This window comes from Lutra lutra, chromosome 14 (genome assembly GCF_902655055.1).
Source record: "Lutra lutra chromosome 14, mLutLut1.2, whole genome shotgun sequence".
In the NCBI taxonomy this organism is placed as follows: Eukaryota; Metazoa; Chordata; class Mammalia; order Carnivora; family Mustelidae; genus Lutra; species Lutra lutra.
In genome coordinates, this window is record NC_062291.1 from 41,029,798 (window position 1) to 41,052,980 (window position 23,183).

Genomic DNA, 23,183 nt, shown 5'->3' on the forward strand with positions numbered 1-23,183 from the left:
CACTGATGCACTTGTCCCCTTCTTGGGGTTCCGTGTCGTGTGGATGACTCTCAGGTTGGCAGCTAAGGTGTACTCGTCAGTACTTTTTCCTTCACTGATGCAGTGAAGCCGCCCAGCCAGACCTCAGGAGCTCAGCGCTGGCTTTGTTCTCCAGATGAGAGCCAAGAACCCCATGTTGGAGGGTGTGGTTTAGGCTGGGGTCCAAACCTTTCCATCACCTCCTTCCCTCGTTACCTCCTTTAATTTATACCCTGGGATGCACCCATGTGGAGACAGGATCTTTCCGTGACATTGAGGTTCAGGATCTGCCTCTCCACCCTCCGGCCAGTGGGATAGAGAGCAGTGAAAGGTGAGAGGCAGCTTTTCCTCCCTGCTCCTCAGGTTCACGGTGGGGTAGGGGTGGGGAATGGGTGAGCTCTCCCCACCTCGTGGTTAGTTGAGCGCCTTATCTTCCCATAGAGAGGAATAAACAAGGGGGTGGACAAAGACTGAACTGTTTCCCTCCACAGTTTCCTCACTCATGAGTTGGATGGGGAAATGCTGTCACTGGGACAGCCCCACCCCGAGGCCACAGAGGGTTATCTTGGTTCAACAGAAATGGTGTGATGCCTGGTGTGAATGCTCTGGGTTGTGCATGGCAGGTGTGTAGGAGACACATATGAGTGTGGTACACTGCCTCGTGGTTGCTTAGGGTGCTTCTGGTCCTTCCCCGGTGTGGACCTGGCTAGTGTAATTCCAGATGTCTGAGTTTCCAGGAAGTGAGGACTGGGAGGGTATGTCCTGGGTATGGAGATTCTCTGGGTGTGGATTTGGACCCTGATGTCTGTGAAAGCAGTCTTACTTGGGTGGCTTTGTGTCTGTGGGGTGAGGCCTTCTGGGCCACATGAAAGGGGGTGAAACCTATGGTGAGGGTGGCCAGGCGCCCTGTGGAGAATTCCCCCCTCCAGAGCCTGCAAGCCCATGGGGTTCCTGTGACCTTTCTCTGTTCTCCACGGTTAATTGGCCAGAGCTGAAGAACAGGGATCTCCAGGTTGAGAGTCCCTGTATCACCTCAGGGTAATCATTTCCCAAAGGCTCCAAGCAGGGGGCAGGGATGAGGTCGCCAGTACTGAGGAAAACAGAATAGACTTGTACTAACTAGCCGGAAGAAGGGAGTCTTGACTTTGCTTCATAGCTTTTAAGAGGGAGCTTTACCATGGTTAAATGATGCCCAGGGAGTACTCTCGGGGACTTCTGAACTTTGGGGTACTGGGCCTGGGCAGCCTTCCCCTCTGTGGAGTCCAGTTCCATGGGAAGGGTATGGCCATCCTTCCAAGCTTCTCTAAGAGCCATGAAGAGGAGGCTGTGTTTGACGATTCCAAGAAGTAGGATTATCTTGTCCGTAAAAAGGAACAGGGTTTCTACCATTTAGAACATTTTCCTGACTTCTAGGCCATTTCTGGCCAAGTTGACAGTTCTCTGTCATAAACTTACCTGAGTTTTAAGTTAAAAAATGTTTTTTCTCTATATGCATGAAGCCAGTCACCTGTAGTTAGAGAAAAACCCAGTGCTTTGGGGGTTTTGTCTTGTGTGAAACACAAATGAGTGAATGTTGGTTCCTTTTAGTTAGTTGCCTACCGCCAGGCATCGCAACCCTAGCCCTGGTCTGTGTGCTGCGCTGTGGCTAGCACAGTCCTTCTACCTTTGCAGGTGGCCCTTGGTGCCCGGGCTGCTACCTGGGGCTCAGTCGGTTGAGCACCTGCCTTTGGCTCAGGTCATGAAGAGGAGGCTGTGAGGCTCAGGTCATGATCCTGGGGTCCTGGGATCAAGCCCCACATCGGGACTCCCTGCTCCGCGGGGAGCCTGCTTCTCCCTCTCTCTGCCTGTTGCTTCCTCTGCTTGTGTTCTCTCTCTCTCAAATAAATAAAATCTTTAAAAAAATAAATAAAAGTTGGCATCCTCCATTCTTTAAAAAATCCTCTTCTTCTTTTGGCTGCTTTTAGAAAGTTGACTTAGCATGATTCTTGCCCAGTCTGTAGCTGGCACTGATAGTAAAGTGACACTTGGACTCGTGCAGGAACACGGGAACAATTTGGAGACTTCTAGAGTCTGTGTGTGAGCCTCACCTTGGCTCTTCCTAGGGGAGGAGTTTTGGGGGGTGTTTTGCAGCCACACGTGTCGTCTCACCACCCCCTGTCTGCCCACAGGTCCTGCTTCTCGGAAGATGCACTATTATAGATACTCTAACGCCGAGGTGAGCTGCTGGTACAAGTACCTGCTCTTCAGCTACAACATCGTCTTCTGGGTGAGTCCCTGAGAGCAACCTTGGTCCCCTGCCTTGTCCTTTATTCAGTGGATCGCGTTCTTCATGCACTGCCGATTGGCCAGGCCCACTGCGAGGCTCTGGGGGAGAAGGCGGGCAGGGCGAAGAGCCCCTGCCTAGGCAGAACCAGTGACAAGTTAATGCTATACAACAGGCTGCTAAGTACTGTGACAGGGATAGCCGGGGTGATCAGAAACCAGGCTAATGGACCCCTATCCCAGCCTTGGAGGCTCAGGAACACTTGGAGCTCTGGCCCACATGCAGGTCAGCTTCCTGCCTTCCCTGCCCTGGGGATGCTCCCAACGAGACCTTGGCGGGGGGTGCTTTGTGCCCCTTTGACTATGGGCCAGGCGCTATTCTGCGCTCTGAGAGGTAAGAGTGCGCAAGGGCAATAAAGCCCTGTTCCTTTCAGTGCTTGTGTTTAACCAGTAATGACATTAACCTCCTGAGCAACAGAGCAGGGAGGGAGAAGCTCCTTGGCTAGGGAGGTCAAGGGAGGGCACTCCAAGGAGGTGACTTAAGGGCTTAGACCAGTGTACCCATGAAGAGATGGCCAGTAGGGGTCTGGGAAGAAAGCTGCAGGCTGGAAGAGCAGCATCTGCAAAGGCCCTGAGGCAGAAATGCACTTGGTATGTGCAGGGGACAGAGAAGACCAAGTCACTGGAGCTCAGTGAATACAGGGGGAGGGGACACAAGTGAGGACAGAGACATGAAGGAAACAGGTCATGTGGGACCTTAAAATGCTCAGTAAGTAGGTGCAATTATTTTCTACTTCTTTTAGTAATTCTTGGTAGGTTACGAGTTTTGGAATGATTCTGCAAAGTGAAGGGATGGGTGGTGGTACCATGTCCTGAGAATTTGGGGACAGAAGTGTTAGAATGGTCTCTTGGCCACATGAACATGTCCATCTCCCATGTCTGTGACCATCCTAGAGATGAAAGTCTTGGCCACATCAGAGAAGGTTGGGGGTGGGGGGCGGCTAGATGAGATCATGAAGGGGGAATGTGTTGACTGAGAAGAGGAGAGGTGTGAATATGGAGTCCTGGGTTGCTAGAGGTGAAGCAACCTCTTCCTTGAAGGGGAAGGTCTGCTCAAGAGTTGGCTGTGAGTAAGCGGGCTGAGGGGAGGCCAGGAGACTCTGTATTGCAGAAGCCTTCCAGGTAGAGAGGAACAGTTAGCTGTGCACAGGGAAGTAATGTAGGATGAGGACAGAAAATTGGCATTGGCTTTGAAGAGGTAGAGGTTGTTGGTGACCCTGGTCAGAGCCGCTGTGTGTCCTGGTTGGAGGGATGGAAACCCACCTGGGGTTGGCTGGGGGGCCAGCGGGATGTGAGGCAGTGGAGACTGTGACTCAGGAGGGTTCTTTCAAGGACTCTTGCCTTAAAGAAGATCAGAGAACTTGGGCACTGGTTGGAGATGGTCAGGGCATCAGGGGAGGTAGCACAGCATGTGTGTGTCACCAGTGGGCTCGGTTCAGGGAGAAGCAGACACTGAGTCTGTGCGGGTGGGTGAGGGGACATGATCATGCACCTGTAGCAAGCATCGCTGGTCAGCTTCAGGGTGTGTGGGGGGGCGCATAGAGAAGGAGGGACAGAATGATCGGCCGTCAGCCACATTTTGCTTCTACTGAGGATGTTGGCATGCCCTGTTTGGACCGGAACTCTTGCAAACAGGGCAGATCACTAAGACTTCTCAGCTTTTACTCTTGATTTCCTATAGCATCATCAACTCCTGATGATTTACCTCAAAGTTTTAGAGGGTTTCTGTTCTGGAGAAACAGGGTGGGTTTCAGTGGCTTGGCCACTCACCCCACATCTTTTTCTTTGCCTGGACAACCTGTCACCAGCAACTTCATCATTTCCCTTGAAATAAGGCAATATAGGACAGTTGATGTGGTTCCTGTGGGATTTTCCTAATGAGAGGCCTGTGGCTGCCTCATTTGTGTGGTGTATGGCTTCCTGGACCTGCCCTGCTCCCTCCCTGGCCCCACCTGGAGGCCCTGCCCACCAGACCAGTGTATGGCAGAGGGCCCCCTGGCCTTGGCAGGCAGTCTGACACTTTGGACAGTTGGACACCCAGGTGCATGTTGTTCTCTCGCACCCCCAGGCGCTGCTTACTTGGTCTTGTGCCTGTCCTCTGAAGGTCATCCTGAATTTTGCAGCGAAAGCAAAACTTCTCACTGCTGTGGCTGAGGGCCCGCTAATCTCCATTTCTTCACATTCTTTTCAGAACAGATTCTTTGCTTTTGGGAAGCTTCCCAACTTGCCCAGTAGTAACAACTCTGCAGCACCAGATTCGAATACTGGAGCTCCTGGGTCCGGAATCGTAGCAAGTTTGCTTGAGCGAAGGGTGCTGCCGTGTTACTGCATTCTGCAGGATTGACAAGTGTGTGGTCAAGAGTCTGTTTCTCAGTTGGTGTGCCCGGGGGCCGAGCAGGAAGGGACAAAAAGGAGCAGTCAGGAAAATGAGGCACAAAAGAGCTTGGGGGGAGAATGACCCAGATGCCTCCCTTCTGGGTCCTTGGCACTGATTGCTCTCTTCTTCTGCACTGGAGCTCAAGTATGTGGTGAGGCCTGAGAAGCGGGGTGCATGGCCCTCCAGGAGACACAGGGTAGGTGCAGTGGGAGGCCCACACCCAGGTGCTGGGCTGGACTTGCATGCACACTGAGTGGTCCTGAGGAGGCTTCGTGTTTTTGTGAAATGCTGATGTCACAGGCCTGCTTCCTGCTTCCCAGGGTCACTGGAAACATACAGTCATATGCCAAGCCTTACTTCGTCTGAGAAGTTTTCTCTTTGAAATGGAAGAAATAACCAAAATCAAACGATCTAACAGCCCCCCCCACCATGTTCCCATCACCTTGCTTCAACATTGATCAACTCCTAGCTGATCCGGTTTAATTTATATTCCCTTCCCACACGCCATTCCGCCCGTTATTTTGAAGTAAAGCGTAGATAATCATTTTGCACAGAGAGTTTTTGTGTTTGTTTTGTTTTGACGAAGGAACAATGAACAGAGGGATGGGATTGCAGCTTTGCGGGCAGACCTGGGCTCGACAGGCAGGTTCAGATACACGGACGGCAACCTGTCGTTTCTCTGACCCATGCTGGGAGCCAGAACAAACAAGGCTGTATTGAGCACTTTGCCCCATTCAGAATTATTTGCACACTGACATACTTCATAGCCAATACCTGCACACTCTACCAGGGTTTTTAAAGCTCTCTCCCTCGGTTCATGGCTGAGATTTTCCCAAGGGACTGTTAAATACTCTCTTGAGAGGACAAATGGGGATGCAGTCGCTGTCTCTATATGGGGTGAGCAGGGAGCTGGGCTTCATAGGGTTCATCGGGGAAACAATGCTTCTAGATGACAGAGTGTTGTGAGGGCACTAGCACTTTCTACTTAAAAAAATGTATTTATCGATGTATGTATGTATGTTCGTATGTAGGTTTCATGCCCAACATGGGGTTTGAACTCATGACCTGAGATCAAGAGCTGTGTGCTCCACTAACTGAGCCAGCCAGGTGTCCCTCTGCCTTTTTTTTTTTTTTTAAATCATAGTCATTCTTTGGTTTATTAGTGAGCCCTGTTTCAAGTGCAGAATGTCATTTTGTCTTAAGAAAATGTAAATCAAGGGGTGCCTGGGTGGCTTAGTCGGTTGAGCATCTGCCCTTGGCTCAGTTCATGGTCCCCGGGTCTTGGGATCCAGCCCGGGGTCTGCTTTTCCCCTCTCCGTCTGCCCCTCCTCCCCGCTTGTGCTCTCTCTCTCTTCCTCTCTCTGTCTCTCTCTCTCAAATAAATAAATTAATTAATTAAAAAAAAGAAAATGCAGATCAAAACGGCAAGAAGATACCATTTTGCTCCCATCGGGATGGCTATTATTAAACACACAAGCAAACACACGACGCCCACCAAAATAGCAGACGTTGACGAGGATGTGGAGAAATTGGAATCCCCGGGCACTGTTGGTGAGAATGTAAAATGGTGCAGCCACTCTGGAAAACAGTATGGAGGTTCCTCAGAATGTCAAGAAATAGAATTACCATATGATCCAGCAATTCCACTGTGGGCATAGACCCAGAAGAATGAAGAAGCAGGGTCTCAGAGAGATGTCTGCTTACCTGTGTTCACAACAGCATTATTCACGACAGCCAAGAGACAGAAACGGCTCAGGTGTCTACCAACAGATGAGTAGAGAGACAGAACATGCTCTGTGCATGCAGCGGGGTCTTTCTCCGCCTCGGAAAGGAAGGAAATTGTGACACACATGCTACAGCACGGGTGAGCTCCGAGGATTTCATGGCAAGTGAAATAAGCCCGTCGCAGAAGGACAGATCCTGTGTGGCCCCACTTAGAGGCGGTCCCGAGAGTAGTCCGGTTCCCAGAGATGGACAGGAAAGGGGAGTTGCCAGGGGCAGGGGGAGGGGAGAAGGGGAAGTCAGTGTTGAGGGGGTACAGAGTTCCAGTTTTGGTGGCACTGTTGCTCAACGCTGCGGCCATGCCGAGTGCCACTGAGCCGGCCTGGATCAGATGGTTCAGACGGCTCGTGCCCTACCGTCTCTGCTTTCCCACGATTCAGATTAGAAAGCTGTCCCCTCCGACTGGCAGAGGATGGGCTGCTGGGAGAGGGATACCCTAGAGGAAGGGCTGCGGGGGTCCTGTTTTTTGTTCTCGCCCCACCTGGTGCCACCAAGAATTCGAGCCCTCCTGGTCTGGCCGAGTGAATCCCCTGGAGGGGACGATTCAGAGGGTGTCTGCGACCGCAGGATCGCTTCCCACCACCAGCTTCGAGTTTGACCTGCGAAGGTTCAGATGAGGCCCTTGCCTGGATCTATTTCAGAGGTGGATGAACGGAGAAGAACTGAGGCCCCTTGTGGCACAGACAATGAGCCTGTGTTCTGCGGACCGGAGAGCCCCCTGCCCCTGGCCTTTGGAGATGTGGGCAGGTCTGAGCCGAGCTGCCATTTTGCTGTTCAGGAAGTGTGGGAATTAGCTTTGGAGCCCAGCGGGCAGCCTGTATGCGAGAGGGGAGCCATGGGCGTTTGTACTCTGTGGCCAGCATGGCTTCAGGTCCCTTCCTTCAAAACCACAAAGACCTCCCAGGAGCAGGGCGACAAAGTCAGGAAACTTTTAAGAGTGAAAGAGCGGTTATTAAGAATTCTGCCTGAATGACAGGTGTGTCCCAGGACGGTCCCAGGCAGACCGGGACAGGTGGTCACCCTACCCAGGAGAGGCAGAGCGAGTCTGACGGGGAAGGCGTGAAAGGTCAGCTCCCTCCCCCTGCCCCCAGCACCTTTGAGGATAGAGGGTCTAATTCTCTTTGGCCTATACGGTGTACGTCCTTTGATAGGGGGCTCCCCACATCCCGTGGTGAGCTCAGGTCTCTGCATCGCTCTGATCTAGAATGGCCCTTATTTGAGCTGAACTCTGTCCATGTAACACCACATCCCAAGGCCTGACTGCCTGGTCTCAAACGCAGTTTCTCTGCTTCTGTCTCTGGGTAATGAGTACAAAGAGAAAGTCTAGGGCTTTAATAATGTGTGTAGTATATTTTCACTTCCATTGCTGAGAAATGATAACCGTTTCTCTTCAAGTTTTAACAAACTTTTGTAGTTGCATGGAAATTCTAGAAGACTGCACAAGGCACCCCAGCTTTACCCCGTCCCGTCCACGTCTGCAGTCAAGGACACTTTCCCATCTTTGTGAGAGCGACCTTGCGGTCATGAGTTCTGTGTTTTCATGTCAGCATCTGCTAGCATAGAACGTTCTAGGTTGCCACACAGTCTTCCTGATTGTATTTTTGGAAATTCCCATATTGGACATTTCGGTTGTTTCCAATTTTCTTTACTATCCTAGATAAGGATGCAGAGATTAGTTTGGTATAATACAGATTCTTCCATTTGGGCAAGGGAGGGAAATTATTTGCTGGGATAGATAACCAGGAGTGGGATTAAGTGGGTCAGAGAGTGTGTATGTTGTTTTGACCTGGCTGACACATTTATACAGTCAAAATTACTTCTCTAGAAGGGCTGCCCCAATTCATAGGAAATAGATCGCCTTATCTCCTGGGTGTGTGTATGTGTATTTTTCCATAGTTGCATTTTCCAAGGCCGAGGGCAAAGATTGCTTAATCAGGGATTCCACTAGAACACCCTAGTGCTACTCGCTGCGGGGCTTCAGCTCCTGCTCTCACTTGGGCATGTGGGAAACCAGAATCATCAGCAGAGTTTTCCGACGGAGGCTGTTCACAGTGCACTGTGATCATTGCCAAGTGCACATGACTATTATACACTCCCAGGATTGAGGTCAAGTGTAGCTAACCAGTGATGTGTGTAACTCTGCATCCTTCCCTAGTAGATAGCTGGCATGACCCAGTCTACTGATTTGTCTTGTGTGCAGGAGTGCCCTCTGTTCCCATCTTGGTTCCCATCTTCCCAACTTCTCTCTCTCTCTCTCTTTTTTTTTCACCCAGAAACACTTTTAAAAATACCACCTCTAGGGGCACCTGGGTGGCTCAGTGGGTTAAGCCACTGCCTTCGGCTCAGGTCATGATCTCAGAGTCCTGGGATCGAGCCCCGCATCGGGCTCTCTGCTCAGCGGGGAGCCTGCTTCCTCCTCTCTCTCTGCCTGCCTCTCTGCCTGCTTGTGATCTCTCTGTCAAATAAATAAATAAAATCTTTAAAAAAAAAACAAACCACCTCTATTGAGGTGTAAATTTGATAGAATAATACTTACCCACTTGCAGTGTGTAGTTTGGGGAGTTAACAGCTGTATACTCCCATGGAACCCCTGCACCCCAGTGAAGATAGAAAACCTTTCTGTCACTCCCGAAACTGTCCTGGGCCCCTCTGTAGTCATTCCCTCCCACCCCATCCTCAGGAAAACCATCCATCTGCCTCCCATCGCTCTATGTTAGGATGGACTCTTGAATCTGACTTCTTTTAGTTTAGATGATGCTTTCTCTGTTCTTTTGTTCTGAATTTCATTGATATCTTTAAAGACTTTAAAAAGTATTTTTAAATTTTATTTTTGAAATATTATAGTAAAGCATACAGAACGATTTAGAATTGTAGCCATTTTTCCGTGCACAGTTCAGGGGTGTTAGGTCCATTCACATTCTCCTGCAGTTGTTACCACCATCTATCTTAAGTCTGTTTCATTGATTTCTGCTCCTATTATTATTATTATTTTAAATTTTTTTAGAGAGAGAGAGAGCCTGTGCAAGCAGGGGAGGAGGGGCAGAGGAAGAGAGAGAATCTTAGGCAGACTCCCCATTGAGCTCAGATCCCGACACAGGGCTTGATCTCACCACCCTGAGATCATGACTGGAGCCTCAGTCAAGAGTCAGAGGTTTAACTGACTGAGCCACCCAGGCGCCCCTGCTCCTATTTTTATTTCCTCACTTCTACTTTGGGATTACTTTGCCTTTTTTCTAGCTGTTTAAGGTAGATTAGATCATTGATTTTAGATCTTCTTTCCTAGTATGGGTATTTGATACTCTTTTCTGCATCTCACTCATTTTGATACATTTTCCTTTCATTTGGTTAAAATATCTTGCGTATGTGTACTCTGTATGTAATGTGTCCTTTCTTCCCCCTCCTGGCTCACTTCCACAGTTTCTCTTTATTACTGGATTTCAGCAGTTTTCTTATGATACGGGCTGGTGTAGTTTTCTTTGTTTATTCTGTTTGGCGTTCATTGGGCTTTTGGGTTTGTGGGTTTATAGTTTTCATTAGATTTAAGACTACTTTGACCATTATTTCTTCAAATATATACCTCTCCCTTTTCTTCAAATATACATATTTCTTAAAATATACATCTCTCCCTTTTTCTTCTCAGATTGCTTGTTGTCTCGTAGGTCCCTGAGGCTCTGTTCAATTCCCCCACCCCTACCCTTCAGTTCAAATAGTTTCTATTGCTTTGTCTTCAAGTTGACTGATCTTTTCTCCTGTAGTGTCTAATTGCTGTTAAACCATCTAGTGAATTCTACATTTCCACTGTTGTATTTTCTATTTGTAATAGTTCCATTTGACCTTCTGTTTCTTTCTTTCCTCATTATGTTTATATTTCCTTTTAAATCCCCAAGGGTGTGTACAATAATCTGTTTTCATGTCTTAGCTAATTCCACCTTCTCTGTCATGTTTGTGTCTTTTTCTAGTTACTGAATATTTTTCCTTGTTATAGATCACATTTATTTCCCTTCTTGCCTATCTAGTAAATTTTTGTTTGTTTGTTTGTTTGTTTGTTTTTTGGTAAATTTTTAATTTTAAGTAGGCTCCACACCCAACATGGGGCTTAAACTCACAGCCCTGAGATCAAGAGTCCCACACTCTACCTACTGAACCAGCTGGGCACCCTGTCTAGTAACTTTTGATCAGATGCTAGATATAGTTTCTCCATTTAAACATCCTCCTGTTTTGGTCAGCTCAGGCTGCCATACCAAAATACCATCAACTCATTGACCTAAACAACAAAAATGTAATTTCTCACTTTTCTGGAGGCTGAAAGTCTGATATCAGGGTGCTAGCATGGTTGGGTTCTGGTGAGACTCTCTCCCTGGCTTGCAGATGGCTGCTTTCTTGCTGAGTCCTACGTGGCAGAGAGAGGTCTGGTCTCTCTTCCTCTTAATAAGGATACTAATCATGGAGGCCCCACCCTCATGATCACATCCAACCCTAAATACCTCCTAGAGGCCCACCTCCAGGCGACACCACATTGAGAGTTACAATATTCCATCATGGGGATGGATCACTTGGGATTTTGTTCTTACGGTTTCAGGCTATTTATTATGACCTGTTCAGGCCCTATAAAGATGACCAGGTTGGAGACTTGAATTATAGGGATGCCCAGAGTTTGTGGGACCAAGCTGAAGGAAATCTTGTCTTTGGTCCCGAGGTCTACGTGGTTTTAGTGTGAAAGTTCAGCGCAGCGCTCATCAGACTGTGGTTCACAGGCCTGGCTGGCTTTTGGCCAGGTTTTGCATGTACAGCTTTATTGGAACACAGCCATGCCCATTCGTTAACATGTTATCTGTGGCTGCTTTTCTGCTATAAAAGCAGAGTTGAGTGCTTGAAACAGACATCAGCACAAAGCTGAAAATGTTTACTGCCTGGCCCTCTACAGAAATGTCAATGCTGGCTTCGTATTTCGGTTTTGCCCCACTGTTCCTCACTGAACTGTGCTGGCAACTGTGGAGACTGGGGTGAAGGTGGGGCTGAGGCTCAGTTGGGGTTCCTTCTCTCCCTTGCCTGGAGGGCTGCTTCTAACCTCCCTCAGATGACTCTGCCCTTCTCCTTCCTTACTCTCGAAGGCCTTGACACAGTCATTCCTGGGCGGGGCTTGGTGGGGGTGGGCTGTCTGTTATCTGGAAACTCAGAGACATCTGTGGAAACTGCCCCCAGAGCCCTCTGGGTAGTCTTACCCCTCCTCACCAGGGCCCCTAGCATCTGTTTGCTGGCTGTGCTGGAAAGGGCACACACACTTCTTATTCTCAGAGCCACCCTTCCGGCAGGAGGAAGGCTGGTGTGTGATAGCTGTGTGACCCCATCTGAGGCACCACCCGGCCTGGGCTCCGCTCCCCACTAATGAGGAAGCTGGGCTCCAGTGTCCCTTCCGGCTCCGACCTTCCAGACTCCCACTGAGAAGTGGCTTAGTTTTTATTCTTTGAATGTGGGACTGTTTGAAATTGGCCTTCCCTGCACTCTGTAGGGCTCAGAGTGGCTACAGTCTTGAAGGGCGAGGTTTCCTGGCCAGGAGAGAAGTCTTGAGACTCACTCTCAGGCCCCTGGGCTCTCAGGGTCAGGTTGGGTATAGAGTTGCTGTCTTAGAACAAAGGCTAGGGCTGGGTTACTGGGGGGTACGGCGCAGAGAGTCAGCAAATGCTGATGGCATCTGGAAGGCCCCTTGATGTCTCTGTTTTGCTCCCCCCCTTGCCGGAGGGCCAGCTCCATGCCCTGGGGTAAGCATGTCACTTGTGATACACTTCCTCCAATCCCTGCAACCCTCCTTTGACCCAGGAAAGGTCGTCTCTGTTTTGCAGAGGAAATCATAGGCACAGAGGAGTTCCTGGGCTTGACACAAAGTCCAGTCGCCAGGAAGGTGCAAAGTAGAGACGGGAACCAGGTCCAGCCGACTTGTGCTGTGTGTTCAGCACTACTCTGGCCTTGAGTCTGGCTTACTCTTGGGTCTCCTTCTGGTCCTTTCTCTGGGACTCCCGTAGGCAGCCCTGTGAATGTCAGCCTCTGGCAACCAGGGGATTTGCAAGAACTAGAGGCCAGGGGGCCAGAGCGGAGAGGGTTGCGTTGCTGTTGGTGGTTTGCCTTGAGCTCCCTGCTGGAAGGCCTCTGAGGCCTGTAGGAATTGCCCAGGGCCTTTTACATACACTGAAATGCAGTCTTGCAAGAGGCCGTGGCCATTAAACTGTGAGTGATGACAGGCTGCTTTCGAGTTGCTTGGTGTTGGAACCCTCCCCGTCCGGCAGGCGTCCGGCAGGGCCCGACGGGTGTCTGCACTTCTGCTGTCACTTGAACCTGTTGGGTGCAGTGCCACAGGCTTGCTCCCGTGGTGAGTGGATTCCGTGGGGCAGCTAGCCCAGAGCGCCCCAGAATAAGGGTCCTTTGCCTTGTGGGGAGGGGTCAGTAGTGTTTACAGTGACGCCCAGGGAAGCCCTACTTCCTGGCCACAGAGTGGGACACAGAGTGACCCTCACCACCTGCGGATATGGGTTGTGGGCTCAGAGTCACACAGCCCGTAAGTCCCTTCTGCGGAACTCCCATGCCACAGGTGCCCGTCCTAGCCCCCCTCGGTGGGGACTCCGACTGCTACTTGTCTTCCTGGCCCCTGTGGGCGGTGGGATAAAGTGCTGTCAGGAGGGTCAGAGACACCCGGTTAGGTTTGAACTCTGCCACTGGCTCGCTGTGTGCCTTTGGGCAGAAAACCAAGTCTTTGTACCTCTGAGCTTTCCTGTTTGAAAAGGGGGTAATAGTACCACACACCTGTGATGGGGTTTGAGAGGGGCCCTTTGAGCATGAGAAGTGTTGAATGCTGGGCTTGGCACCCAGGAAAGAGTGGTACCACCTGCCATGGTGACCACAGTGGACGGCAGACCTGATGGCCCAAGGCCGGCCTCCCTTTAGGCTTAGCGGCAGTCCACCCTATCCTTTGGGAGGGGATTTAATCAGGTCATAAAAGAGAGACAAAGGAGGTTACTCTGAGGCTGGAAAGCACCCAGCTGAACTGTCGCTCCCAGATGGTTGGCCGCCAGGGACAACAGCCCAGCCCCACAGACCATCTGCCCCAAAGAGATCCGGGGAAGGGGCTCCATAGGGAGCTGGGTGAAGCTGGCGCGTGTCCTGGCCTGGCTCATTCACAGGGCTGTTGATTGAGCTCCCAGACAGGCCACTTCCCCTGTCTGGTCCTCCCTCAGTCTTCTCATCTCTAGAATTGGTCCCCAAAGTTCCTGCTTTGGGCCAGTGTTCATTGAACCCATGATCTGACATGTGACCTCCTCCCCCACCCTGCTGGTTCCTGTCTTTCTGGTGCTAGTTCATGTTAGTTCTTCCTTTAAAACAGAATGGAAAAAACCACGAGCCCTTTTCTTAGTGCCCAGTCGTTGGGAGAGAAGGGAATTTGGGCCGAGCAAAAGCCCAGCCTGGCTCACGTCCATGGTCAAGCTCTACACAGAGGCTTCAGGATCAGAACAGGAGGCTGTCCTAGAGTCTGTCCTTCCCTGTGCCTCCCTGTGTCCCCAACAGCACTGCAGCAACTGCCTTACCTATTCCCATGACAGCCTCCCTCCCACCTGGCACCGTGGTGGGTTGGGGCTGGGAGAGCAAGGCTCCATCTGGGATATGCGAAGACTGCAGTGTTGTCAGCTAGGTTCCGTGCACGTCACATGGACATTAGGTGCGGAGATTCGGGTGTGTGGGTTAGCTGTGTAGAGAAGGTCTTCCAAACCCTGTGATTATGGTCTCATCTAGGGAACTCGGGGGACGGGGAGGGGTCCCGGACAGAGCAGCGAGGCTCACCAGCGCTTAGAGGTGCCTGGAGGAAGGGGAGCCGGCAGGAGAGGCTGAAGAGTGACCAGTGCTTCGTGTCCCCAGAGCTGACCAGACCAGTGCAGGAGGGAATGACCAGCTGTGTTTGGTCAGGTCAGATAAACAGAAAGAAGACTTGACCTCCAGCTCTGGCAAGAGGCTAAGTCACTGGAGACCTTGAGGAATGGCGGGGCGGGAAGCCTGCTGGATTCAGTGGGCAGTGATGGGTCACCTTCGGGCTTGCCTGCCCTGCAGTGTCAGATGCTTGGGGAGAGAAAGGAAGTGCTCGTACACCCCATCAAGAAGAACCAAGGCCTTCAGCCATGAGTTAATTCAGCAGGAGGCTTGAGGAGTTGAGAAACCAGCATGGCATGTACAGGACCTCGTGTCATTCCCTGGAGTTGAAAGTCCCAACAGCATTGGGGGCTTTGCCTGCATCCTCTGTGCCAACCCCAGTGCCGGAGAGGGGGCTTGGTGCTTAGGAGGGCCTCAGGCGGTATTTGCTGAATGACTTGGGATCTAGGCCCTTCTCCACTGCTGGGTGTTTTGATCTTGTCCCTCTTGGGCTCGTGTTCTCCTTTGTGAAATGGACAGATCAGGTGCAGGCAGGGCTTCTGTGGGAGCCAGTGGCTAGGGGTCTGCGAACCCTCTGAAATCCCATCCCAAATATTGGGCACGTAAGCATTCTCTGAAAGTGGTCTGTGATTCAAAAGAGGGTGTGATCTCCCGGGGTGGGGGTGGGGGCTTTCTTTAAAGGTCCAGTAGTGAACAAAGGAGGCAGGGAGGTCTTAAAGTGTGAGCGTATGCCTTGGAGAGGTGAGTTCTAGGCAAACCTGGCCCCATTATTTAGCAGGAGGGGCTGACGAAAGGCAGGCAGATGCCAGCATGGTGTAAAGAACTTACACAGAAAAATAGGCAGCTTCATCTGCAGAGACCAGGTATTTTGTTTTATATGGAAGAAATCGTCTCTGGTTTAGAAACTTGTGTGGTGTTGGTGGGGGGCTTCCCATTGTGGTACAGGTGAGTCAGCCTGGTCCCAGTGGGGTGGGGGGGGTGCTCCTTTTCTGGGGTGAGTGTGTTGTTTCGCACAGGCCTATTTTAATTCTATAATGAATAACCCAGTAACTAGTAACACGAAGCACATGTGTGCCCCTGGTGCCACGGGCTCTGTGTCCCCGTGGCGGTGCCCAGGGCTCTGGAGAGAGGCTCTCTGGCCCTGGGAGCCCATGAGTGCACCGGGGGGGCTGTCACAGGGAGATCATGTCTTCCTTACACCGGATCCTGCACTGAAGAGATTTCAGGGGCTTTGGGAATGTGGAAGAAACAGGGCAGGGCTGTCACGATGTCTCTGACTCCAGTGTCGGGGGCAGACTCTGCTCAGAGATCTTGCTCTCTGCTCTCTGGAGCGTGGGGGGCCATTGGGGTAGAAGGAGTTTAGCCAGATGTTAGGAAGGTAGGTGTTAGTTATCCCAAACGCCTGGCCATCCCTTTGCTCTGGGGCGGAGTGCGTGTCATCTGCAGGGACCGAGGGCCTGCCTTGCCCCTGGTCGGCGTCCATGGACGTGAGCCAGGAACGTCCCTTGACTAGTCATGCGGACGCTCCTCAGAGCCTGTTTGTGGTCCTGGTTTTTTAACTAACTCTCTCCCTCTCTCCCTCCTTGCCCACTTCTCCCCTTCCCTCCACCCCTCCCCTGCTTAGCTGGCTGGAGTTGTCTTCCTTGGAGTCGGACTGTGGGCATGGAGTGAAAAGGTAAGTGTCACTGTTAGCAGGGCTGGAAGCATCAGGGAGTCCAAGCCGGGTGTGTTCAGCTCTCCTCGCTCCTTCCTCCAGACTCCCCTGATAAGCGTTCTTGCCTGAGGCAATGGTTTATAGGTTTGGAGCCATCCGTTGTGGTTGTCGCAGAGGCGGCTCTGAGAAGTGGTCACTGAGCTGATCATGAGGACCTCCTGGGGCCCTGGGACTGGCTCTGTTTCCCTGTGGTGGGGTCACTGCTAGGGGCCACCACGGGTGGGCTGGTGAGATCCATGAATGCGGAGAGCCCTCTCTGCTGTTCCCAGAAGCCTCAGACAACCCGGGGGCTTGTCTGTGGTGGATTCTGGGGTGGGCCTGGGGCCACCTTTTGCTCCTGTCTGTGCCTCTGGGAGCCAGCAGCTCCCTGAACACAGTCGTGTTTGTTCCCAAAGTTCCGTCCTGAGACTGGGAGCGGGGCTGTGTTAAATCCCCCTGGGTGCCCTGTGGGGCAGGGCAGGGGCTTCCACACCTGTGAGCCTTCTTGCCCAGCCTGTACAGGAGACGGGGGCAGTGGGGCGGTGGGGAGACCAGGCTCTTCCTGTGCAGCGGGACAAGGGGCAGTGGAAGCTCTGAGGGGACTAGACTTAGGAGCTGTGGCCCTCTTCTGCTCTGTTGGTGGGTGCACGCCAGGGAGGTGTGAGAGCCTAGGAGGACCCTCTCTCCAGCGAGAGTGGAAGAAGGGAGAGTGAAGGAGCAAGGTGGAGTAAGGTGCACTGAGCCGGGCGGGAAACAATGGGAACTAAAGCATCCTCTTGAGCCCCAGGCCCTGAATCCTCTTATCCCTTCAGTGGAACCTGCCTTGGGTTCTGGGAGATAGAGGCAGGAGCACTTAGATCTATGGGTCTTCTTGCCATGGTCTTCGGAGCTAAATAAGGCCCGCCTTGGGGTTTGGGTATCTTCAGGGTACCCTGGAATCCCCTAAAGCGCAGGAGCTGGAGTGCAATGTCCCTTCATCCTGCGGCCAAACCCCACAAGCCTGCTCAAACTGTGACTCATATCGCCACCATGTGGCCATCTCCCAAACAGCAGCAGCTCTGGCAGAGCCCTGAGCAGAGAGGTCTGGCTACCTTGGGGCCCTAGGGGTCCCTGGGGGCCTGGCTGGTGGCTCCTTTCTCCTTTGAATCCTGTAGAACTTTTCTGTCAGTTTTGGTTCTCACTAGCCACATGTGACTGTATGTATTTAAGTTAGTTAAAATGAAACATGAGCTCAGATACTCAATAGGACATGGGGCCGGTGGCTACCATTTGGGACAGCGCAGTTAGAGAACACCTCCCATGATCACAGAAGGTTTTATGGACAGCACTGCTTCATCTGCCCTTGGTGGGTGTTTCCAGAACAGTGTGCATACTGAAGCTGTTTTCAGCTCAGGGTCGTGGGGTTCTTTACAAACTGAGTACAGAGTTAGCCGTCACATGGCCTGAGGCCAGGGCGAGCCTCTGGCCCTAAGGTGCCTGGACTGGAGACCACAGGGTTACCCAGGGCCCCCCAGCACTCTAGGCCTGGCACAGGCCCCCTGCAGTCTCCAAAAAAAGCATGGGGTTGGCCTGGGAGGGACTCAGAGCCAAGGTGCAGCCCAGGATTGCTGCATGCAAGGGCCCTGGGAGCTGAGGCTGGCAAGGATCTGCGGGCAGAGGGGGCCCTAAGAGGGCAAGTGGGCAGGGGCCACGCTCTGTGCTCTGGCCTGGCTGTTAAGGATAGGACTGAGCCTCAGGAGACAGGTCCCTGTCCTTATTTTATCTCTGGACATAACCTAGGTCCCCCTTGCCCCCCAAGGCACCCTTGACACCCTTGACTCCCTGAACTCCCTGAAGCTGATGCTTTCTCTGCCTCTTTCAGGGGGTGCTGTCTGACCTCACCAAAGTGACCCGGCTGCATGGAATTGACCCCGTGGTGCTGGTCCTGATGGTGGGCGTGGTGATGTTCACGCTGGGGTTCGCGGGCTGCGTGGGCGCCCTGCGGGAGAACATCTGTCTGCTCAAGTTTGTGAGTAGCCGCAGATGCGGGGGCGGGTGGGGGTGTGGACTCTGCTGGGCAGGCTCACCCCTTATCTGGCCGAAGAGGGTCGTAGCTCTTACAGAGGGCCTCCTGGGCCCCAGCCGTGTGGGGAGGAGGCTGGCCACCGAATGGGAAGATTTCAGGAAACAGTCAGCTAAGCCGGCTGCTCACCCCTGGAGAAGTCGGGCCGCTCTGGTGTTCCGGTTCTGGAGGGAAGAGACGGCTAAGCAGCCAGCTCCTGTCCCCTGCCTTGCCTCTTCCCTCCGAAGTTCTGAAGGAATTGTTTGTTTGCTGCTCACCTTTGCCCTTCTTGGCTAAGATCAAAAGAAGTTGCCAGTAAAGTTAGGAAACCGTTTTCCTCCTCCAGGGGGGTGTGTGTTGGGATGTGCAACACAGAATCCCTAATTTCCTGGCAGAACTGCCAGTTACTTAGGGTTTGGTTTTATATTTAGATAAAAATTCATGCTGAAATGCGTTCAGTTAAAATTAAATAGCACCTGGTGGGGAAAACACATAATCTTGTTTTGCAATATATTATTTGTTGAACTTATTAGATCAAGCCTTCTCTTCCCTGGGCTTAATTTAAAAAGCAAAACATGTTTTTGTTTTTTTTTTCCGTCTTCTCATTTTTTTTCCTTTTAAAAATATATTTAGTATCTTCCTTCTGTGTGAATGGAGGTTAGGTTTTGAAGGACCTGGTGTGTATGTGTGTGTCTGTGTGTGCGCACGCACGCTGGTGTTTCCCGTTGTCTTACCCTGAGACCCTCGCCTGCTGTGGCCTCCCAGCTTAGAGCCCAGGGTGACCAGTGGTGGTAATGGGCGGGGGAACTCACGCACTGCTGGCTGGAAGTCTGCTGGATGGGAGGGGTGCAGCTGTGGGGGGCCCTTGCAGAGGGCCACCGCTGTGGTGGCCAACGGTGCTGTGCTTCTGGAGAGGTCTTGCCACGTACAGAGGCACTCAGATGTCCTGCATGAGCTGCGTGACCTCAAGCAAGCCATGCGCCAGAGTGAGCCTCTGTTTCCTTGTCCCTAAAGCGGGGCCGACAGTAGATTTCTAGCAACTTGGACAGTTGTGTGTGCGAGGAGAGTGGTTAGGTGTTGTGTCTGGGTCACAGGCTCTGCCCTAGAGTTGCTGGTGGCCTGGTGGGGTAGGTTAGCCCTGCCTCCCTGGGATGGGGCTTCCTTGTTGGGGGGGAGGCTGCCTCACAGGAAGTGGGGGACATAGTGGCTTGGAGCTTTCTGGTCCTTTCACTCGTCCCTTCCCAGTGGTGCTGTGATGGGGGTGGGGATGCACCTCTCCATTTACAGAGGGGGCGGGGCTGCCAGCCAGTCACATGGGATTCCCAGGGGCTCCGGCACTCGTGTCGCAGGGGTGAAGCTCACCCTCTTTGCAGCAGGCATCGATCCCTGGTCAGACGAGGCTTTGTGCCTGGCTGGAGGCCGGAGGTGTGATGACTCTCACCTCTGTCCTTGCCGCCACGCAGTTCTGCGGTACCATCGTGCTCATCTTCTTCCTGGAGCTGGCTGTGGCCGTGCTGGCCTTCCTCTTCCAGGACTGGGTGAGGGACCGGTTCCGGGAGTTCTTCGAGAGCAACATCAGATCCTACCGGGACGACATTGACCTGCAGAACCTCATCGACTCCCTTCAGAAAGCGGTAAGGACCACATCCGTGCTGGCCTCCTGGCTAGAGCGTGGGCTTCCCTGGCCATGCACGCTGCCCAGGCCTCGGCTAATGGGGAACCCGGGGTGTCCCTCCTCCGCATGGCAGGTGGCGGGGAGGCTCGTGGGGGGGCTCTGGCCTCTGGTCAGTTTGACTCTGCCTGTTTACTGTTGCCTGGTCATGTAAGCGTGTTAGCAGTGTGTCCTCCCCCATTTGCGTGGGGCAGGCCGTCTTGCTGCCCCCGCAGGCACCCTCCTCCAGGGGCCCAGATTTCTCAGGTCCTGGCCACACAGGTGGCCTCAGGTCCCCAGGCACTCTGGGTACCCAGGGGCAGAGCGTCCCCTCCCCGGTGCATGACTCACTGTCTGAGGCTATTCCTGTCCTCTTCCTCCCTGGGACCTTTTCCCTTTCCTGTTCAAGAAGGCAGAGCTGCCTGGAGGAAGCTTCCCCAGATGGGGAGGAATGTGACCTCCTTGGAATATGTCCCCGGGGGCTGTCTAAGCCATCTCAGGCCTTGGCCTTGACTCCATCTGGCCTCCGCCTCCCCTGTGTGCAGCTGCACCTGGAGGCTTGGACCACTGCCGTCCCTGCCCTGGGGGGGCCCGTTCCCCGCCACCGGCTGGGGCAAGGCCGTCGTGTGGTCCGTCTGTGAGCTCCCGGAAAACCTCGCTTCCCCAGGGACTTCACGTGGAACACTTGGATTCTGAGGAGAAAACAAGCAAGCATGCATTAAAAATAACTCTGGTCCACTCTCATGCTGACTAAACTTGTTTACCCTTACCTTGTATCGCCCGGGACCCAGCAAAACCCACTTTATGTGACCAGAGACACTTCCTGTGTCATAATAGTGACCAGCATTTGTCTTCGAAAATCCCACCTCAGCATTTCCTCCTGCCCTCACTGAGCCTTCCCGCCGTTCCCTGCTGTCCCAGAGCCGTGGCGTGCCCGGGTGTTCCTGCCCCCCTCTAGCCTCGAGGACAGGGCACTCTTCTCCAGTGCCGTCCTTTCCTCTTGAAAATACACTCTCCAGAGGCATTCGGTAAATTGTGGAGATTCCTCACACTGAAATATTTGGGAGTCATGAGAGAAGCTGGAACCACAGCAGGGTAAGGGCGGGGGGGGCATGGGATTTTAATCTCAGAAATAAAAGACAGTCAGGAACCCTGGTCGTTTATTTGTTGTGATCATGGCCAATGCCATGTCAGCAGCCGGGACAAGTGTGACAACGGAGACAGCGGAGTCTGCTCCTGGTCTAGGAGGCCCTTGACGTCCCTGTGCCATTTTCAGTGTTTGGTTTTACAAGTTTGTAGACGAGCGGCGATTCCGTTTGCAACTACATCGGACAGTGGGGGGTGCAGAGACCCCAGGTTAGGGGGACTGAGCTGTGATTGTGTTAACCGTTTACCCTGCTCATGATTCTGGCCTTGGGAGTAGACGTCTAGCAGCTGTTTTTTGTAAAGAGGCACCTGAGGGAAGTAAGGCCAGCTTGGACGTTTCTCTGGGAGGAAGCCCCACTCACTGCCCACAAGGAGGGGTTCTCTTGGAGGATACGAGAGAACTGCATCGGAGATACTGAGGGTCTCCACGGAGAGTGAGGAATCCACTTTGGGCTGAGGCGAGGGGAAGAAGGAGAAGCCCCAGGGGCGGAGGGTCTGGACCTGACTGGGGTGTCCCCGGGGAGGCCAGGGGACGCTGCACAGGCAGTCCTACATGCTGCACCCGGTGTGTGGGGGTCTTAGATGAGGTTTCCTGGTTCCTTCTTAAAGGCTGCCTAGGTGACCATGCTTAGCGCCTGTGCATGTGGGAGGTCAGTGGGGCGGGGTGTGTGCTGGATTTCTCTGTGTGTACATGGAGCAGCGCTTCCCCTCATGTCCCCAATCCCCTGTGGGGGGGTGGTCACAGCCCTGGCTCAGAGCCAGAGCCCCTGACAGTTCAAGGCTTTTGTGACCCCAGAACCAGTGCTGCGGGGCATATGGGCCAGAAGACTGGGACCTCAACATCTACTTCAACTGCAGTGGTGCCAGCTATAGCCGCGAGAAGTGTGGGGTGCCCTTCTCCTGCTGCGTGCCGGACCCCGCGGTGAGTCGGCCTGCCCGGGGGGCGTGCAGCTGTGCTGGGCTCTGGGCTGCTTCTGTGCTCCCTCTGCACACCACGCAGGGTCTGCAGCTCCCAAGTCCTCTGTGTGTAAATCCCAGGCACATTTTTGCATGACCTGCCCTTGCTCTAGTGTTCTGGGTGAGGCAGGAGAAAACCAGTCGCGTCCTTCCCTTGAGAGGCTCTCACTTAGGGTGCCTGGATGAAATGCTAGAAATGTGGTGAGCCCTGGGCCACCCTCTTCACCATCCTCTGGAGAGAATGCCCCGTGCACAGAACTGGGGGGGGGGGTGGGGGGGTTACTCACCATCTGGGGGTGGTGGAGGCATCTCGCTTTTCTTCTTCACCTGTTCTTATTCCCAGCCCATAGCCCGGGTTCGTGGGTTCCAGAACCAGGGCCCTTGGGGTGATGTGTGAAGGAGCACTGAACATTTGCTAGAACTGAGCCTTTTGCAGCTCTTGGTGTGCTCACAGGTGTCCAGTACGCGGCCCCAGGGCTCAGAGCAGGTAGGGCAGAGCCACTGTCAGACCAGGAAGCTCTGGTTTGCTGCGGCCGCACAGCCAGCGCCTGATATCCCCACCGTGACCATGAAATACTGAGCGAGAGGAACTTTCATCTCCCTGCTCGGGCACTGCCAAACTGTGACCCATGGGCCAGATCCAGCCTCCTCTCTGTTTTTGTATGATCTGCAAGCCGAAAGTAGTTTCAGCCATTTGTAAATGGCTGACCATAAGTGAAAGGAAGAATAATATTTTGTGATGGGTGAAAATCATTTGAAATTTAAATTTCAGTGTCCGTAAATGAAGTTTTACTGAAATGTGGCCATGCACATTCATTTATGTATTGTCCGTGTCTTTCATGCTCCGAGAGCAGAGTTGAATAGTTGCTACATAGACGGGTCTCCTTCACACACACGGTTGGTCAACCTTTGTCCTAGTGTGAACGGTTAGTTGGCATTGCGATTAAAGGATGTGAGCTATAATGAAATTTGTGCAGGTGTTTGCTGATGTTCGGTTGGGACTTTTCTAGAACCTTCTACCACTGGCTTCCCAAGAGAACAAAAATGACCATTTTTTTTTCTGCTTTTCTTACAGCAAAAAGTTGTGAACACACAGTGTGGATATGACGTCAGGACCCAGGTGAGTGCCCGAGGCATGCAGCTTTGAGTTTGTCAGGTTTATTCCCTGTGGTCCAACTTCCTGATTTAGCACAAGTGCAAATTGGAATGGGTGAGACTCGGGGAGGGGCCGTCTAAGCTGGGAGCAAGCTGGGTAGGAGCCGCTGGCAGCAGGACTCCAGGGAAC

The 23,183-nt window shown here is 52.7% G+C and overlaps 1 protein-coding gene across 1 annotated transcript in view; it reads left to right on the forward strand.

Moving 5' to 3' along the window:
* The window catches only part of TSPAN14 (tetraspanin 14), a 57,697-nt gene that overhangs the window by 29,743 nt on the left and 4,771 nt on the right, over positions 1-23,183 (forward strand). The window contains exons 2-7 of the mRNA XM_047702237.1: positions 2,187-2,284; positions 16,035-16,085; positions 17,965-18,111; positions 19,608-19,778; positions 21,738-21,863; positions 22,974-23,018. Coding sequence (XP_047558193.1) covers positions 2,187-2,284; positions 16,035-16,085; positions 17,965-18,111; positions 19,608-19,778; positions 21,738-21,863; positions 22,974-23,018 — 638 coding nt within the window. The remainder of the gene's footprint in view (positions 1-2,186; positions 2,285-16,034; positions 16,086-17,964; positions 18,112-19,607; positions 19,779-21,737; positions 21,864-22,973; positions 23,019-23,183) is intronic.